The 19,052-nt window shown below is 55.3% G+C and overlaps 1 protein-coding gene across 13 annotated transcripts in view; it reads left to right on the top strand.

The window, feature by feature from the left end:
* PLA2G6 (phospholipase A2 group VI) overlaps positions 1–18,950 on the top strand; it is a 52,014-nt gene extending 33,064 nt beyond the window's left edge. For 7 of the 13 annotated variants that reach the window (XM_032266739.1, XM_032266738.1, XM_032266746.1 and 4 more), the window contains 11 exons: positions 67–249; positions 4,007–4,115; positions 5,132–5,293; positions 7,076–7,154; positions 9,840–10,003; positions 10,777–10,927; positions 14,785–14,921; positions 15,250–15,404; positions 16,879–17,046; positions 17,913–17,986; positions 18,209–18,353. In XM_032266739.1, the coding sequence (XP_032122630.1) occupies positions 67–249; positions 4,007–4,115; positions 5,132–5,293; positions 7,076–7,154; positions 9,840–10,003; positions 10,777–10,927; positions 14,785–14,921; positions 15,250–15,404; positions 16,879–17,046; positions 17,913–17,986; positions 18,209–18,353 (1,527 nt within the window). Of the gene's footprint in view, positions 1–66; positions 250–4,006; positions 4,116–5,131; positions 5,294–7,075; positions 7,155–9,839; positions 10,004–10,776; positions 10,928–14,784; positions 14,922–15,249; positions 15,405–16,878; positions 17,047–17,912; positions 17,987–18,208 lie in introns of all 13 variants that reach the window. The other 6 variants (XM_032266745.1, XM_032266736.1, XM_032266740.1 and 3 more) reach the window with 5 other exon arrangements.
* The last annotated feature ends 102 nt before the right edge of the window (positions 18,951–19,052 follow it).

Below are 19,052 nucleotides of genomic sequence, written 5' to 3'. Positions count from 1 at the left end.
CAGGGGTCACAAGCCACAGCAGCTCCCCGAGTGCCTGCACTGACTTGGCCTGACCGTCTCCCACAGATGACCCGCATGCTGCTGAAACGGGGCTGTGACGTGAATGGCACCAGCTCTGCAGGGAACACGGCCCTGCACGTGGCGGTGATGCGTAACCGCTTCGACTGTGCCATGGTGCTGCTGACCCACGGGGCCAATGCGGATGCCCGCGGCGAGCACGGCAACACGCCGCTGCACCTGGCCATGTCGGTGAGCCCTGTGGGGCCCCAGTGGGAATGCGGGGGGCTGTCTGGGCTGGAGCACTCCTCCCCATCATCTCCCTCCCTCCTCAGTGGCCCCAAACCGTCTTCCCACCCAAAACTCACTTCAGATCCTGCTTCCTCCCTCAGGAAGCCTTCCAGGTCCCCCTGTCAGCCCTAAAAATCATCACCTCTTGTGTACATTGGTACCTTTTCCACCTGTCCCCGCATTTGACATTTGCATGGCGTGAGAAGGAAACATGACAGCCCTGGCCACAGACTGGCCCTGGGCAAGCCATGTCACCTGTCAGCCTCGATTTCCTCATCCTGACAACGGTGGTGTCCATACCTACCTGGAAAAGTTGTGGAGAGGATTGATTAAACAGTGGACAGTTGGTCATGCTCTGCAGAATGTCTAAATGACATAAGCAGTACCTGGCACGAGTGAGCAGCCTGCTTCCCTTCACTGGTCCGCATTTGCTTTCACCTCCCTGGGAGACTGTCAGATCTTGGCCGGTTGGCCGGGTAGACTGTCAGATCTTGGCCGGTTGGCCGGGTTTGGTGGCTCATGCCTGTAATCCCAGCACTTTGGGAGGCCAAGGTGGGTGGATCACCTGAGAGTTTGAGACCAGCCTGACAAACATGGAGAAACCACGTCTCTACTAAAAATACAAAATTAGCTGGGCGTGGTGGTGCATGCCTGTAATCCCAGCTACTCGGGAGGCTGAGGCAGGAGAATGGCTTGAACCTGGAAGGCAGAAGTCACGGTGAGCTGAGATCGAGCCATTGCACTCTAGCCTGGGCAACAAGAGCGAAACTCCATCTCAAAACAAACAAACAAACAAACAAACAAAACATCCTGGCGGGCAAAGCCTGAATGTACAGCCCAGCAGCCTGCGGCAGGTGCTGGGCACCTTCGTTGGTTTATTATAGAACACAGTTCCTGCCCTCAAAGGCCTTACAGTCTGGTTAGACAGCTAGCGTCTGAACATACTAAATCTAGCAGAGGAGGATGTTATTGTGTTACAGACACGTGTGTGTTCACATATTTTTTTTTTTTTTTTTTTTTTTTGAGACGGAGTCTCGCTCTGGCACCCAGGCTATAGTGCAATGGTACGATCCTGGTTCACCATAACCTCTGCCTCCCGGATTCAAGTGATTCTCCTGCCTCAGCCTCCCATGTAGCTGGGACTACAGGTGTGTGCCACCATGCCAAGCTAGTTTTTGTATTTTTAGTAGAGATGGGGTTTTACTCTGTTGGCCAGGCTGGTCTCAAACTCCTGACCTTGTGATCCGCCTGCCTTGGCTTCCCAAAGTGCTGGGATTACAGGTGTGAGCCACCTTGCCCAGCTGTGTGCATGTATTCCATAGCAATACCATATGAGTATAAGTCAGTTTACTGAGTCTCAGTGATGGAACATGAGAGACCCCTGGGACTCTAAAAGAAGTCAAATCAGGACAAATTCAAGGACATCCTGTTTTTGTTTCTGTTTTTCTTTTTTTGAGTTGGAGTTTTGCTCTTGTTGCCCAGGCTGGAGTGCAACGGCACGATCTTGGCTCACCGCAACCTCCGTCTCCCAGGTTCAAGCGATTCTCCTGCCTCGGCCTCCCGAGTAGCTGGGATTACAGGCACGTGCCACCACACCTGGCTAATTTTGTATTTTTCGTATAGACAGGGTTTCTTCATATTGGTCAGGCTGGTCTCAAACTCCCGACCTCAGGTGATCTGCTCCCCTCAGCCTCCCAGAGTGCTGGGATTACAGATGTGAGTCACCGCACCCAGCCGGACATCCTGTTTTATACCAAAGGTCAACACTTGGGAGAGATGTTGTTGCCCAAAAGGCTGAAACTATAAATAATTTGATTTTTGAAACTCTGGACATTTTTAGCACTGGGCGGGCCCTTGGAATGATGTAGTTCAGTAGTTCTCAAGTCTTTTGGCCTATTTGATCACTTTATACTCTCACAAATTATTGAGAATCACAAAGATCTTTTAATGATCTGGATTTTATTTGTCTATATTTACTCTATTACAAATTTAAAGTGTGAAATTTTCAAAATATTTATTGCATTTAAAAATAATATCTATACCTACTATGTATGCACAAAAATTAAAATTAAAATTTTTTTAAAAGCTTAAAAAATAACTGGCCAGGCACAGTGGCTCACGCCTATAATCCCAACACTTTGGAAGGCTGAGATGGGTGGATCCCCTGAGGCCAGGAGTTTGAGACCAGCCTGACCAATATGGTGAAACCCCATCTCTACTAAAAATACAAACTTCGTGGGCCATGGTAGCACGTGCCTGTAATCCCAGCTATTCAGGAGGCTGAAGCAGAAGAATCGCTTGAACCAGGAGGCAGAGGTTGCAGTGAGCCCAGATGGTGCCGCTGCACTCCAGCCTGGGCAACAAGAGCAAAACTCCATCTCAAAAAATAGAACAAGAGAAACGATTCTTAACCTCGCAGACTCTCTGAAAGGGTCTCATGCGTTCACAGGCGTCCTCAGGTCTTACTTTGAGAACTGCTGAGGTATTTTGGTGATTTTCATACCATCTTCGCAGTTTTTGGCATATTCATCAACCACCTTTACAATTATGTACTTAATCATCTCTTCAAACTGGCTCACTTTTCAACTGACTTAAATTTCTTTTAAAAGAAATGTTGCTTCACTACCATAAATGGCCATCCATCCATCCATCCACCCAGTGCCAACCATAAAAGGTAACCACACACACAAAATCACAGTTAGTGATGAAAACACACACATACCTGTACCCATAGAATTCCTAATAGAATGTGAAGAACTGTTTGGAAAACCCAATTCCAGACGCACCACTTCATACTCTAGCAGGGAAATCAGGTCCCAAGAAGAGGGAGGTGACAAGACCAGAGCCCAGACTTCTAGGCGGCTAGCTGCTTGGTGCGTCCTGTGAAAGCATGCCATGCCCTGTGCCCCTGCCTGGCCTCCAGCTGTGCAAATGCTTGATGCTGTTTGCAGGGGCACTCCCCTGAAGGCTGCCGCCAGGGGCATGGGTGTTCAGTGACCCCTCAGGGATGACACCCTGGACTGGCTGGGCAAGACGGCCTTCCTTGCCCTCACCCACCCTCTCCCTGCTACTCCTGAAAGCCACCAGCAGCTGACCCACTGTATCCCCTTGGCTCCTGGGTCAGGGTACAGATGCACTACTTCTTTGGAGGTAGAGCTGGCAGAGCTGGGGCGAGTCACCTCTAGTTTCTGCCTGGGTTCCTTTTTTGAGACGAAGTCTCAGTCTGTTTCCTGGGTGGAGTGCAGTGGTGTGATCTTGGCTCACTGCAACCTCCGCCTCCCGGATTCAAGCAGTTCCCCTGTCTGAGCCTGCCAAGTAGCTGGGACTACAGGTGCCCACCACCACACCTGGCTAATTTTTTGTATTTTAGTAGAAACAGGGTTTCACCATGTTGGCCAGGCTGGTCTTGAGCTCCTGACCTCATGATCTACCTGCCTTGGCCTCCCAAGGTGCTGGGATTACAGGCATGAGCCCCTGCGCCCGGCCTCTGCCTGGGTTATTAAACCCTTACCTGTAGGTGCTTTTAAGCTTGTTTGTCAGGGCTCCGGCCATCAAATGGCAGATTGACTGGGGTAGGGTCAGGAGGGTTCCAGTGTCTCCCTGTGCTGACGAGAGGCCTGCTGGGTGAGTTGACAGGTTAGGGCAGGCAGCCAGGGGTCCCTTTGCTCTTCAGTTCCCTGAGCAGTTACACATCTTGTCCTCTCTCCATCCCTGACAGAAAGACAATGTGGAGATGATCAAGGCCCTCATTGTGTTTGGAGCAGAAGTGGACACCCGGAATGACTTTGGGGAGACTCCTACGCTCCTAGCCTCCAAGATCAGCAAACGTATGTGCTCTGCACTCTGGGGCCAGAGTGGGGTGAGGGTGGGATGGGTGCAGGGACTGAGGAGGAGGGAAGTCCCAGCCATCAGGCGCCAGCGTCCTGTGCTGACTCGCCTTGCTCAGAGCTGCCAGGAGTGCCTGGCACTCAGAGAGGGAGGCTCCTTACCCAAGCACAAGGGCCCTGGGCAGTAGATGCTCACCGAGGAGCTTGCCCTACCAGCATCCTCTTCCCTGCAGTGCCCCCCCACCTCAGGGTGCTAAGTCTCCCAGCAGGGGTGGGGACAGGAGAGGCAGCAGCAGCCCTCTTCTCCCACTGTGGGGAAATTCACTGATGGGACCACTGGATAGAATGACCATAGGGTGCATGCGCTGCATTGTACCAGCCCCGAGCATGCCTGTGTGGACGGGAGTGCATGGACCCACGCTGCATGCTCGCCCAATGAGCCTTAGCTTCAGATCTGGACAGAGTAGAGCCTCCTCACCAGATGCCTGGATCCCACTCTGGAAGGTTGCAGGGAGCCGTGGGGGTCACGGTGGGCAGGTACCTGGTGGCACCAGTGTATGCCTGCCAGGGCACATGCAGGTGTCTGCATACACCACACCTGTGGCCTCCTTTTCAATGGTCCCATCCATCAAACGGAGTAGGTGCCCACTGGCTGGCTCACTAGTCCCTTTGGAACCCTCAACTATCCACTTAGCATTTTTGAGACTCGCTGAACGTGGCCGCAGGAATCCGGCTTTCTTGGCTGGGGTAGAAGGCAAGAAGGAGTTCCCACAGTCATCGGGCAGGGTGAACACCGACCTCCTCCTCCCATATCCCGTGGTCAGTCCCCAGCCCCTTCCCTGGCCTTAGGAAGCTGCTTGGGATGTACCAGCCTGGGGGCAGCACTCCCTGTCAGGGGGTGCCCAGGGCCTGGTTAACTGGGACAAGGGACAGAGTGTGGAAAGGAGGGGCCTCTCCTTTGCATGTGGCACCATTTCTGATCCTGTGTGATCTCCCCTTCCCCAAACCATGACAAGTTGTCACCAGGAAGGCGATCTTGACTCTGCTGAGAACTGTGGGGGCCGAATACTGCTTCCCACACATCCACGGGGTCCCCATGGAGCAGGGCTCTGCAGCACCACGTCACCCCTTCTCCCTGGAAAGAGCTCAGCCCCCACCGATCAGCCTAAACAACCTAGGTAGGCCTTGCCCCCCCAACTCCCTCTTCTCCAGCTGGTTCCCAGGCTCCACCAAAGCAACAGGATCCCCAGGATGGAAGGCACTGAAGGAAGCAGGGGAGGATGGAGCCGGATTTGTCAGCCTCCAGGCAGCCAGCAACCCACAGATCCCAGAGGCCTAGGGCATCCCTGGCTGACGTCTCCCGGTCCGTTGCCCCTGAGAGGATGTGCCCTGCACACGGTCTCAGGCCTGGGTGTTTCCAGTGGCACCCATAGGGTCGCTGCACTCCTTGCCCTCCTGTCTCCAGGGAGCTCAGGGTGGGCAGTGAGGAGTGCTGTTGGGGGTCTGGGGACCCAGGCCTTCTGGCTTCTCCTCTGTCCCTCTGGCTTCACCTCTATCACACTGTGAATCTGGGTTGAACCTGAGACCTGTGTGCCCCCTTCCTGGCCCCATGGTGACTTTTAGGCATTGAATGTGGCCAGGCAGCCAGCATCTGCCCAGGTACCTCCTTGGTACCCAGGGAGACACCCCCAGGCTAGACAGGGCCCTTTTCTAGGCTTTCTGTCAGATGGCCCACCCAGGGACCTCGATTGTTTGGGAGTGGCATCCCCTGAACAGAGGGCAGCCGGGAGCCAGTCCCTGGCGAGCCAGGCTTTTAACTGTGGTGGCGGCAGCACCTCCAGCCAGGGTAGCCCGACCAAGCCTGGAGCTCTGGAGAAGCCCGATGACCACCTCCATTAGTTCTTCTGGCTCCACCTCTGTCTCCCCTCCCAGGAACTGCCCCCTCCACCTCCCGTCTTTATCTCAATTTTGCAGGCAGTCACCCAAGCCAGGCCGGATGGTGGGCCTGGGGTGCGGCGTCAGATGGGTAATGCCCTGGGCCTGGAGAGGCCGCTGAGCCTAGCCTGCGACATTAGCGCTAGCTCTCGTTCCCCAACTCGCCCTTCTCAGCTGCATACACGCTCCAGGCCCCTCCCCTGCGCCCTATCCCCTGAGCTCTGTCCTTGGCCTCTCTTGGCCACTTTCCTGCTTCCTTTGTCCACCGCACAGCTGTGTGCTCTGGGGATGGGGAGACACCGCTTCGCAGCCCTCGGTTCTGCTTTGCTGCTTCTAGACCCTGCACAGTGGTGGGGGGCTGTCAGAGTTGGGGTCACGCAGGCTGCTGTGCCAGGCACCTGGGGGCTGGGCTGCTTGCAGGAGGGGCAGCTAGTCAATTGGGTGGGCATGGGGCAGGCCTCAGACCCAAAAGAACACGTGGGCAGAGTGGATGGTGGGCCTGATCCCAGAGGCCACTGGGATTTCCAGACCTGGGATCAGGACAAGGGGTGTCTCCCTTCCTCCATGGACTTAAACCCTGAGGAGCATCTTTTTGACTAAATGACGTTGGCGAATCATGAATCCCTTTTGAGCCTCACCTGTCAATAGGGAATACGAATTCTTAGCCCCTGTGATTATCAGCAGCATCGCTCCGATGCAAGAAGCACTTTGTCTGAGGAGGACACTCAAGGGTGTTCATGCCTCAGGGTTTCAAGAGGAAGACATTGAGGGGAGTTGGGAGCTGGCTGGGCAGGGTGGGGAGCCCTTCCCCTTTCCACTCCAGCCATTTCCCTCCGTGTGGCCTCTGGCTCAGTTTTCTCCTGGGACAAACAGTCCTTCCTGGGGGCAAGGGACAGATGGCAGGGGGAGTGGGGTAAAGGTGTGGCTGTGGGCAAGGCACAGCCCAGGTTTGATCTAGGGAGCCCTGGGGTGGCAGGGCTTGGGGACCTGCCTGGCCACAGCATGCCCTGCCCTGTGCCTCACAGAACTGCAGGATCTCATGCACATCTCGCGGGCCCGGAAGCCAGCCTTCATCCTGGGCTCCATGAGGGACGAGAAGCGTAGGTAAGTGGATTGAGAGCGGGGACAGGGGGGAACGTGTGCACTTCCTGCCCTTCACCCCCCAACTGTTGCAGGCTCGGGGCTTTTCTCTCTGCACCCCCACAGCCTGCGAGGTGGCTCTGCTCCTAGTCATATAGTTCTCAGCAGAGGCAGAGCGTGGAGAGTCTGTGTCACTTGTTCATGAACTCCTGGCGGTGCAGGCTCTGGGGGACCAGCCCAGAGTGTCAAGCTTCTTGGACTTGGGGGGCTGGCACGGTGCTCTGGCCTCCCTCCCTGACCTCCTCATGGCTCAAGGAGGGGGAGATGCCCGGGTACCCCTGGGGAGATCTCAGCGGCTGCTTCCCCCTGCTCCTACCAGCTTTCTTAACCATCTCCCTCTGCAGAATAGTGGCATGGGCTGTCTTCCCCAGCACCTGCTGTATACCCAGGTCCATTCTAAGAGGGAGGCCTGGGTGACAGGACACAGAGAAGAAGCCCAGGGCTAACCCTTCAGGCATAATCCTCGGTGCCTGGAATCAGTGCCAACTGGCACAGCACGGTACCAAGACAAAGGTCTTTCCAGCCACGGTGCTGGCTCCACCTCCATTGCTGCGGTTGATTAATTTATTCTTTATTAGCCTCTCATGCTCCGAACAGCCTTCCCAGGGAGGAATTAGTAACCTTGTTTTGCAGATGCAGAACCTGAGCCCCTGAGAGGTTAAGTGACTTGCTCAAGGTCACACAGAGTGAGTGTCAGGGTGGTGACTCACACCCGGGTCTTCCAAACCCACGTCCTTCCTGCTACCCCAGGCTCTCTCTGGGTTCTCTGATGCCAGCCCCCTTCAGGGAAAGCTCTTCTCAGAACCAGAGGCAGCTCCACTCCCAGGGCCAGGCTGTGATCGTGCAGCTCTGTGGGTCCCCACACATCCAACTCACTTCCATGCCACCCCGTTGTGTGCCCTGAAGGTGCCCCTGCCCCATAAGCATTCCCTCCCCTGTGCCCCCTGCATGCCTGCGTGCACACACACATGCATACACACCCACGTGCACACATACGTGTACACACACAAACACAAACACAGATACACATGTAATCCACACCCACATGCACACACACAAGCACATGCACACACATGCACTCACATCTGTGTACACATGCAAACACACGGACACACACACGCATGCATACACACACACACACACACCCTGCTGTGCAGGGACTGAGGTAAGGCAGCTGCACCTGAGGGAGGACTCACATTTCCCAGAGGAGGAGAAGCAGATTCCCCAGATTCTGGAGCCTCAGCGCCCTCCCTGGAGCAGGGCTGAGGGGAGAGTTAGGAGACCCCTCGGTGCCTCCCCACTTGGACCTTCCAAGCTACAGAGCCCTGCACCCTCTGGGTTGATCTCTGTCACCAGCACCGAATCTTCAGGAGTCTTGCTTGTTTGCTTTGGGCCCCAGCCGCAGCGTAGCCTCCCCTGCCACCTGTAGGCTTGCTGGGGGGCTGGGCACCTGGTCCAGGAAAAGACCCCTAGAGGTGGGATCCAGGCCTCCTCTATTTATCAGCCCTCTCGGGCACCTCCTGCATCCCCTTGATACACAGCACTGCCCAGAGCAGCGGTGCTTGGCCTCTGCCCTCATGGAGCCTCCCGGTCAGTGCAGGAGGAAGAGAGTGAGAGATCATGAATGGAGTGGAAGCATCCTCCATCAGGAAGCGGGTGGGGCAGGGTGCTGGTGGTGTCAGGGCAGGCTTCTCTCAAGCGGTGGCATTCAAGCTGAATTGGGATGACGAGAAGATCAGAGGAAGGTTCCAGGCTGAGCAGACCACGAAGGCGTTCCCCCAGGGCATGGCCAGTGAGGACAGGCAGGAAGTGGGGAGATGGCGTCAGAGCACGCTGGAGAGCATGTGACTCAGGAGGGGCAGACTCGGTTTGGGTCCAGATCCCATCCATGTGACTTTGTTCGCGTCTGGGAACAAAGTCTGAGCTGCACTCCCTTCTTCACTCAAAAATACGCACAGAGAGCAGGTGCAGTGTCTTCTGCCTGTGTTCGCAGCTACTCGGAGGCTGAGGTGGGAGGATCCCTTGGGCCCAGAGGTTGAGGCTGCAGTCAACCGTGATTGCACTACTGCACACCAGCCCGGGTGACAGAGTGAGACTGTCTCTATAAATAAAGAAGCACAGGGATGTCAGGAGGGTCTGCCTCAGGCGTTTGGGACAATGACATGAGCTAATGCTGGTGGCACCCTCCTGCAGCCCCTGGCACGAACCTCTTCCTTCCCCTGCCTCTCCTACCTCGAGTGGAGGGCCCTGACACCCCCTGACTGCCCATTCCTGGCCTGGCTGTAGGGTCCCGGCCCCTCCTCCCCCAGCCTTGTTTATCAGGCACTTGCTTCGGGTCACGCCTGATACCAAAATCAGGTGTCTCAAGTTGGGGAGACTGGCCTGGAGCCTGCTGGGATGGAGTCTGGTCAGTGAGGCCATCCCCCGACCTTCCTTTCCCTTTCTCTGTTGTACTCTCCACCCCCTGAAAATACTGGACATTTGTTCCTTTACTGCCCCTCCCCCAACCCCCCGTGGGGTGAGGTTCCTCAGGTCTGTCTGGGTCCGTCTGCCAGGGCACAGCTGCAGGGGACAAGGGCTATGAGGGCGGATGTAAAGTGCTGGGCTATGGTGGGACCCTCCTCTCTCCCACCGCTGTTCCCACTGCAGCCACGACCACCTGCTGTGCCTGGATGGAGGAGGAGTGAAAGGGCTGGTCATCATCCAGCTCCTCATCGCCATCGAGAAGGCCTCGGGTGTGGCCACCAAGGACCTGTTTGACTGGGTGGCGGGCACCAGCACTGGGGGCATCCTGGCCCTGGCCATTCTGCACAGTGAGAGCTGGCACTGGGGCCGGGGCTGGGGGTGGGGGGTGCTGGGCTGAGACATGCCCTCAAGGGGGCTGAGTTTGTTTTCAGAGCTTTGCAGAAAGAGGATGGAAGGGGAGGGGAGGGCTGTAAGCCCTTTGTGGAGGGGTGCGCTGCAGGTGCTGGGGTCCCGGGCTGGAAGGAGAAGGGCTGGGCATGCGGGCTTGGGGCTCCCCTACCCTCTGGCCACAGAGGGTAGAGCTGGCTGTGTGAACTTAATGAGGTAGATAATATTTAATAAAAAGCATAGCAAGCATTTTTTTTTTTTTTTTTTTTTGAGACAGTCTCTGTCGCCCAGGCTGGAGTGCAGTGGTGTGATCTCAGCTCACTGCAACCTCTCCCTCCTGGTTCAAGTGATCCTCCTGCCTCAGCCTCCCAGGTAGCTGGGACTGCAGGCACCCGCCACCACACCCAGCTAATTTTTGTATTTTTAGTAGAGATGGGGCTTCAGCATGTTGACCAGGCTGGTCTTGATCTCCTGACCTCATTATCTGCCCTCATCTGCCTCCCAAAGTGCTGGGATTACAGGCATGAGCCACTGCGCCCGGCCAAAAAGGGGGCTTTTCTCTCCCTGTCTGGGAAGTTGCAAAGGAAGGGCCCAGAATGTGGGTTTGCTTAGGCCTCGGTAAATGCACCTCCTCCAGCCACCTCCCGGGCTCAGACTCTCTGCAGGCTGTTCTCCTGGGGGAGCCCAGCGTGTGGCCGTCCTGTCGCCCCACCTCCCGCCCCCTTGTTCCTAGGTAAGTCCATGGCCTACATGCGCGGTGTGTACTTTCGCATGAAGGATGAGGTGTTCCGGGGTTCGAGACCCTACGAGTCGGGGCCTCTGGAGGAGTTCCTGAAGCGGGAGTTTGGGGAGCACACCAAGATGACAGACGTCAAGAAACCCAAGTAAGCCCTGGCGCACTGCAGTCGTTCCCTGGGGACAGAGGGCTCTCTGTCCTGCTTGGGGTGGGGAGCAGCTCCTGGAGAACAGGGGAAGAGCACCCCACCCTTGAGGGCAGCAGAGGGAAGCCCCCTCCCAGGGAGGCAGAGGGCTGGTGTGTGGCTCTCTTTTGGGCATCCATATACCTGCTAAGCCTGGCTCTACCCTGCCTGGCCAGGGGTCTGGGACTTCCCAGGAGAGAGCCTGGCCACCCTTCTCTGAGACCACCTGGGCAGAGGCTGGGTTTTCGCTGCCCAGGCAAAAGGAACCCACTGACCTTTCAAATGACACGGCTGAACAGTTTCTCACAGTACTGACAGTACTTGCTCCCATGATCGGACTCCTAGGTTATAATCACAGGGCTTCAGTCCTGCCTTTAATTTAAGGCCTACAAGACTTGAACTAATTTAAGTCAGACTAAAGGAGAAAGTCACGTCTCCAGGAGACATTTGTTTGGGAAGCTAAATCCTAGGACTAAGCAATGCATCCCGTTCGGGGCTGGATGAAAGGTGTGTTCCATGCAGAGTGTTTTGAGCATTTCTTAGTGATTTTTTCATATTTTGAAAGTGAGTCTCCCCCCACTTCAGGGGCCTGGCATCCCCTCTGTGGTCTTCCCTAGGGTCCAAGACCAGGGACTTTAAATCTCTTCTCCCACTCTGGGGCTTGTCTTTGCTTTGGGGTGTCTCCAGGTTTGTTTGTTTGTTTTTGGTGGGCCCATGTTCTTAATGTTCTTAATATTTATAAATATTTTTCTTCTTGTAATCCCTCCTTCCTCCCTGCCTCCCTCCTCCCTCCCTCCTTCCCTCTTTCTTTCCATCTTCTCTTCCCACCTCCCCCCTCCCTTTGCCTTCCTCTTTCCTTCCCCTCTCCTCCCCTTACCCTCCCTCCCCCTCCCTCCGCCTCCCTCCCCTCCCGCTTTCCTTTTCCTTTTTTTTCCTTTTTGAAACAGGGTCTTGCTCTGGGGCCTGGGCTGGAGTTTATTGCCATGAACACGGCTCACTGCAGCCTTGACCTCCTCGGCTCAAGCAGTCCTCCCACCTCAGCCTCCGAGTAGCTGGGACTACAGGCATGTGCCACCACACCCGGCTAAATCATGTATTTTTTGTAGAGATGAAGTTTTGCCATGTTGCCCAGGCTACTCTCCAACTCCTGAGCTCAGGTGATCCTCCTGCTTCCGCCTCCCATTACAGGCGTCAGCCACTGTGCCCAGCCTAGTCTGTACTTTTGATGTCTCATTCACGAACCCCTTTGCTACCCCCAGGCGGCACACAATTCTCCTGTGTCAAGTTGGAAAGCTCTCTAGATCTGCCTTTTACGTTTAGGTCTTCTATCACCCTGGAATTGATTTTCGCATGAGGGTGAAGTCCGAGATCTTCATTGGCTGAGACTGGCCGAGACTGGCCAATGTTTTCCACGTGACTGGCCGATTTCCCAGCTCCATCTGTGAAGTCTGTCTTTCCCTCCGCATCCGTGGGGCTTGCTTCCTCAGCAGTGGGTCAAGCGTCCCTCTGCGCTTGGATCGGCTCCAGGCTGTTTTGTTCCACTGGTTGGAAAGCTGTCCTTGTGCCAGAGAGCCTAAATATGATGAGTCCTGGTGTCTCTGGGCAGCAGATCCTCCACCATGGCCTTCTTCAAGAACATCAGGGCTATTCTTGGAGGCAGTAGTGAGAAGAAGTGGTTACAAGCATGGGCCCCGAAGTTTCCTTTTCTCAAAAATAGGAATATGCTAGACATGGTAGCTCAAGCCTATAATCCCAGCTCTTTGGGAGGCTGAGGTGCAAGGATCACTTGAGGCCAGAAGTTCGAGATCAGCATAGACAACATAGTGAGACCCACATCTCTATAAAAAAAATTTTAAACTAACAATTAGCTGGGCATGGTGGCACATGGCTGTAGTCCCAGCTACTTGAGAGGCTGAGATGGGAGGATCGCTTGAGCCCTGGAGGCTGAGGCTGCAGTGAACTATGATCACATCACTGTACTCCAGCCAGGGCAATAGAGTGAGACCCTGTCTTGAAAACAAAACACACAAACTATAAAAAGAGAAATATTTATAAATTCTACTCCATTAAGAACATGGTTACCCCCACATAAATAAATATAAATAAACAAAACCACCCTAAAAGGGGTGAAAGGACTTCAAAGCCATACATCCATCAAAGGACTCATCTTCAACATGTGAAAAGATCATTCAGAAGTGCTCAAATAGTAACCCCCATTTCACTTTCTTTTCCTATGAGTTTGACTACTCTGGGTACTTCTAAGTAAAATTTGTAGGAGGTAATTGATTTGGACCAGGATTCTGTACAAGGCCAATAGACCAAACCAATACAGAGTCACTCATGCTACGTGAACCTGGTTAGCTTAGGCACATACCCATGAGACAGCAGCTCAGCTCTGGTTAGCTGCAACAGTCCATCTTTTGTCAGTCGCAGGTGGGCAACTGATTCAAACAAGGCAAACCAATTAAGCTCCACACCTCACTTTGGTTTTCAGTCCGTCAACACTGACCACATTGCAGGCCGGAGTTCTTTGAACGTAAACTGGTTCTGTGGACTGCCTGACTCTCATTTCATCAATGAAAGCCAACTGATATCTTTAAATTAGTTGCAGTTTTATCTTTGACATTACCTTATGTAAGTGGAATCGTACAGGGCTCGCCTTTTTGTGGCTGGCTTATTTCACTTGGCATTCGTGTTGTAGCATGTGTCAGAATTCTGTTTCTGGGTTCAAGCAATTCTCCTGCCTCCGCCTCTCAAGTAGCTGGGATTACAGGCATGCACTGCCTCACCCAGCTAATTTTTTTTTTTTTTTCTTTAGTAGAGACAGGGTTTCTCCATGTTGGTCAGGCTGGTCTTGAACTCCTGACCTCCGGTGATCCACCCACCTCAGCCTCCCAAAGTGCTGGGATTACAGACATGAGCCACTGTACCCAGAATTTCCTTGCTTTTTAAGGCTGAATAACATTCCATTGTCTGTATCCACCACGTTTTGCTTCTCCATTCATCCAGGGGGATATTTTGGTTGCCTCCTTTTGGCTATTATAAATAACGCTGCTGTGAACGTAGGGTGTGCAGATACCAGTTTGAGGCCTACTCTGTTTTACTTCTAGAGAGAATTCTGATGGGTTCAGTTTGCTAATGTTTTGTTTAAGATTTTTGTGTGGCCAGGTTCGGTGACTCACGCCTGTAATCTCAGCACTTTGGGAGGCCAAGGCGGGCAGGTTGCCTGAGTTCAGGAGTTTGAAACCAGCCTAGGCAACATGGTGAAACCCTGTCTCTATTAAAAAATAAAAAATAAAAATAGCCAGGCATGGTGGTGTGTGCCTCTAGTCCCAGCTACTCAGGAGGCTGAGGCAGGAGAATTGCTTGAATCTGGGAGGTAGAGGTTGCAGTGAGCTGAGATCACGACGCTGCCCTCCAGTCTGGGCAACAGAGCAAGAGTCTGTCTCAAAAAGAAAAAAAAGAAAAAAGAAATTTTGTGTCCATGCTCGTGCTCGTGGGTGAGTTTAACCCGTTTTTTCCTATTTTGGGTTTTGAGGGAATATTTCCTCTTTTTATTTTTTTCTGAACGAGTTAGTGTAATAGTGACTTTATTTTGAACTTATGGTAGCCCTTGATAGTAAATTCTTCTAGGCCTGGAGTTTGCTTGGTGGGAAGAAGAGAGCCTGTTTTGGGGGCCTGGTGGGGGGAGAAGCCCACCCATCCTGAACAGAGGTTGGAGCAGGCACTCTGCTACCCAAGGCCTGGGCTGAGAATGTCGGGGAAGGGGAAAGGTGGGTGGACGGGTGGCTCCGTGGTCCTCCCGCCTCGTTTCTCTCCAGGGTGATGCTGACAGGGACACTGTCTGACCGGCAGCCAGCTGAACTCCACCTCTTCCGGAACTACGATGCTCCAGAAACTGTCCGGGAGCCTCGTTTCAACCAGAACGTTAACCTCAGGCCTCCAACTCAGCCCTCAGGTTTAAACTGTGTTTGATGCATCCATGGGGAGCAACTAGCCTGAGAGGCTGCGGAGTGCCGGGTGGGAGTCCTGCCCTTGCCACTGACCCACCCACTGTGCTGGTCTTTATTGGCTGAGGACAGGGATTGCGGGGGCTGGTGGCGGGGGAGCTGTCAGGTCCCCAGCAGGTTACAAACGTCCCTGGCAAGTCCTTAGCTGGACCTGCCTTCCACCAGGATGAATTGGCCAGACAGTGTGGCCTGGTGGGTCCACACCTTGAGATCTGAGTGCATGGGTTTTATACCAGTCCCTTATGCCCCTGGGGCGCCCTCCCTTCCTGCCCCCAGACCAACTGGTGTGGCGGGCAGCCCGAAGCAGCGGGGCAGCCCCCACTTACTTCCGACCCAATGGACGCTTCCTGGATGGCGGGCTGCTGGCCAACAACCCCACGCTGGACGCCATGACCGAGATCCATGAGTACAATCAGGACCTGATCCGAAAGGTGAGTGCCTCAGGCCAGAGGGCCTGGACCCACTGCTCCCGAGAGCCAACCCTGTTCCAGCAAACCATGCTAGGGACCGACCCCCAGGACGGCAGGTGGTTTTTACACACGCACTCATTCCTATGTGCACGCAGGGCAACTTGATGTCACTGGAACCTGTGCTGTGGGTGGGGTCTGCCTGAAGCACTGTGCTAAGACGGGGTCTGAGGCCCACTGTGCTCTAAGGGTGCATGAGTGGGGAGGGCGGCACGCATACCATGAACGGGCCACTCTGGTCAGCCTGGGGATAGGACACCTGCTTGCCCTTGAGCTCACCTCTGTGGAGAAACAGTGCAATAGGAGCGTGCGCCCACACTGGTTGCTGGTGCCGTGGTGGAGGACCGTGATGCCTCTGCTAAAAGATCTGGGGGCTCGGAAAGGGCTCCTTGGAACAGGGGACCCATCCTGAGGACTTTGGGGACAGGGCAGTGCAGAGTCAGTGATCTGGAGGAAGAGTAGTCGCCCTCGCCCTGCGGAGGTGCAGCTGAAAGCAGTGGGGGAGCGAGCTCGGTGGCTGAGCTCCAGCCCTGGAGCCAGAGCGCCTCGGAGGGGGGGGTCCCAGTTCTGCCCATGCTTCACTGCAGCTACTGAATGGGGCCATCATGGTGCCTCCCTGAGGAGGCTGGGAGGCCTTGGCATGCTGTTGTCTGTGAAATGGTCACAGCAGTGCCTGGACCTTGAGCTCCATCCTTGCTGCTGTGCGGGCGAAGCAGAGGCTCTGGATGGACAGGGAGGGGAGCGCCCTCTAGGGGCCAGAGCAGGCAGGGCAGGCTTCCTGCAGGTGGCAGACTGTCAGACACCGGCCAGCCTAACTCTCCTGTTGCATGCGGATGGGGAGCCTCGGAGCCAGAGTGGGAGGCATCACTCAAGATCATCCAGCAAATCAGAACAGCTGCAGAGCTTGTTCTGAAACAAATAAGAGAGGCAGCACCCAGGGCCCGGGTTCAAGCCTTAGCCCCTACTTCCCTACCACGTGGCCTGGGCAGCTGCTTCTGGGCCTGAGCTTCGCTGAGAGTCCTCATTTGCAAACTGGGTGATCAGTGCCCACTCCACAGACTGACAAGAGATTAAATGAAGTCATGATGCAAACACCTGGCGAATCACACTCTCTGCCTTTCCTCCCCTATCCTCGACTTGACTTGGGCCAGCATCAGATGGGGTGGGCGGGATCCTTTTCACAGCTGGTGTATGTGTGGTCCTGTTGCTACACAGGTGCTGTCCCAAGCAGATGGCACGTGCCGCCTGCACCAGCCCTTCTGGGGGGCCTGCAAGGGGCTGGTTGGAAATCATGCCACATGTGCTCTTGCCACCAGAGGCCTCTTGCCCTGCCCTCATGTGCCTCAGAGCCCAGCCTTGGGCCTCCCCTTGACACTCCCCTGCACGTCCCCTGCCTGTGGAAGATCCCCTCTGACTGCCTCTGTCCTCTCCCCAACAGGGTCAGGCCAACAAGGTGAAGAAACTCTCCATCGTTGTCTCCCTGGGGACAGGGAGGTCCCCACAGGTGCCTGTGACCTGTGTGGATGTCTTCCGCCCCAGCAACCCCTGGGAACTGGCCAAGACTGTTTTTGGGGCCAAGGAACTGGGCAAGATGGTGGTGGACTGTGTGAGTGTGGGCCACTTCCCTCAGGGTCTGCAGCCGAGGTTGATGGCTTCCCCCTCGTCCTGTGGGGCCCTTGGTGTCAGGGGAGACAATAGGGCTTTAGCCAGCTGGAGAGAGAGTCCCCAGTTCAGAGTCTCAGTGCGAGGCAGGGTCCCTCAAAGACCACCAGCAGGGGCATTTTCAAACACTTTGCAGCTGTGGATGCCTTTCTGCAAACATAGCACTGTGTAGAAGCCCAGAGTGGACAAAAGCTCCAGAGTGGCCCGCCCAGGTGGCTTGCCCCTGTAATCCCAGCGCTTTGGCTGTGGTGGGCAGATCACTTGAGCCCAGGAGTTGGAGACCAGCCTGAGCAATATAGTGAGACTTCATCTCCACAAAAAAATGAAAACTTAGCCGGGCATGGTGGTGTGTGCCTGTGGTCCCAGCTACTCAGGAGGCTGAGGGGGAAGACTGCTTACGCCCAAGAGGCAGAGGCTGCAGTGAGCTGTGATTGCGCCACTGCACTCCAGCCTGGCAACAGAGGGAGATCTTGTCTCAAAAAAAAAAAAAAAAAAGAAGAAGGAAAGAAAGAGAAAAAAAAGAATGAAACTAACTTCAGGGAGAGGGGACATGGAGACCTGTCCACTCAGCTGCTACCCTTTCCCCAACTCATCACCCCTGAAGGGGCTCTGCTGAGTCCCCTGCCCCTGTGATTGCAGAGCTGGGACTGTCTCTGCAGTCCCAGAAAGAGGTCTTGTCCCAGCCACTCTGCTGCTATGTGGTTCAGGCTGATTCAAAGAGCCTGGGGGTCCCCAGGCGGGGGCTCCGGGAGTGCATGGCAGGGCTGGACAGGTGTGAGCCGGGTGCTCACCAAGCCTGCTTCTCGCCAGTGCACAGATCCAGATGGGCGGGCTGTAGACCGTGCCCGGGCCTGGTGTGAGATGGTCGGCATCCAGTACTTCAGGTGAGGGCTCAGTCCACCCCCATCCCTCAGCCCCCGCCCCCGGCCCCCCTCAGCCCGTCGCCCTGGCCTGGTCAGACTCACTGTCCTTCCCCTCAGCTCTGGTGTGGACTCTCCCTTTCCCTGAGGGCCTGCTCTGTTCCCCAAGCACACCCTGGTCCTAGCTGTTGTCCCCTGCCCAGCCTGAGCATCCTAGGGTGACCCCCTCCTCCTTGGCCCGGACAGATTGAACCCCCAGCTGGGGACGGACATCATGCTGGATGAAGTCAGCGACACAGTGCTGGTCAACGCCCTCTGGGAGACCGAGGTCTACATCTATGAGCACCGGGAGGAGTTCCAGAAGCTTATCCAGCTGCTGCTGTCACCCTGAGGGCCTCCAGCCTCGCACCAGCCCAGCTGACCTCATCCACTCAGCCCCTGCTGGGGAGCCCAGGCCAGGCCCAGCCACTGCCCTCCTGGGCAGATCCGGGCCCAGGCAGCTCTGCGTCCATAGACTGGGCCTGGGAGGGTCCCAAGCTGCCTGCCTGAGGCTGGTCCTGGAGGCCACTCTCCCCCAACCCCCTGTTCCAGCACTTCTGTCATTTCAGGCTGGGAAAGTCTAGAACCACCCCCCCCGACTGTAAAGGACAGCTGACTCCCCCATCAGCTCAAACACCAAGGGTACCCGGGCACAACCATACCCTGCCCCAGCCTCCAGCAAGGGCACCCCCAGGCTTCCTGGTGGGTGCAACCCACTCCTTCTGCCCTCTGCCCTGTTCCCAGGAGTCTGGAGCTAGAGAAACGGGGTGTCCCCCACCCCATCAGCCAGGAAAGCCCAGGCTGCAGGAATGGGATGCCCGTTGGACTTTGCCCCTCAGCTGCCCAACCCCAAGAACGCTCAGCTCTCAAAGGTCACTCCGGGGAGTTTATTCTTCCCAATGGAAGTGGCTTAAGAGCCAAAACTGTGAAATAAACCATTTGGATTCAAGTTCACCTGTGTTGTCTGTGCAGCGGTGTGAGTTCCCCAGCTCCTCTCAGCCTTGACGAGCCTTTTCCTTTGTATACCCAGACACTCTTGTTTTCCAGGACC

The sequence above is a fragment of the Sapajus apella genome, unplaced genomic scaffold (assembly GCF_009761245.1).
Source record: "Sapajus apella isolate SASKATOON/1434 unplaced genomic scaffold, GSC_monkey_1.0 scaffold160, whole genome shotgun sequence".
In the NCBI taxonomy this organism is placed as follows: Eukaryota; Metazoa; Chordata; class Mammalia; order Primates; family Cebidae; genus Sapajus; species Sapajus apella.
Note: the sequence above shows the minus strand (reverse complement) of the source record. Positions and strands in the feature narration are given on the sequence as shown.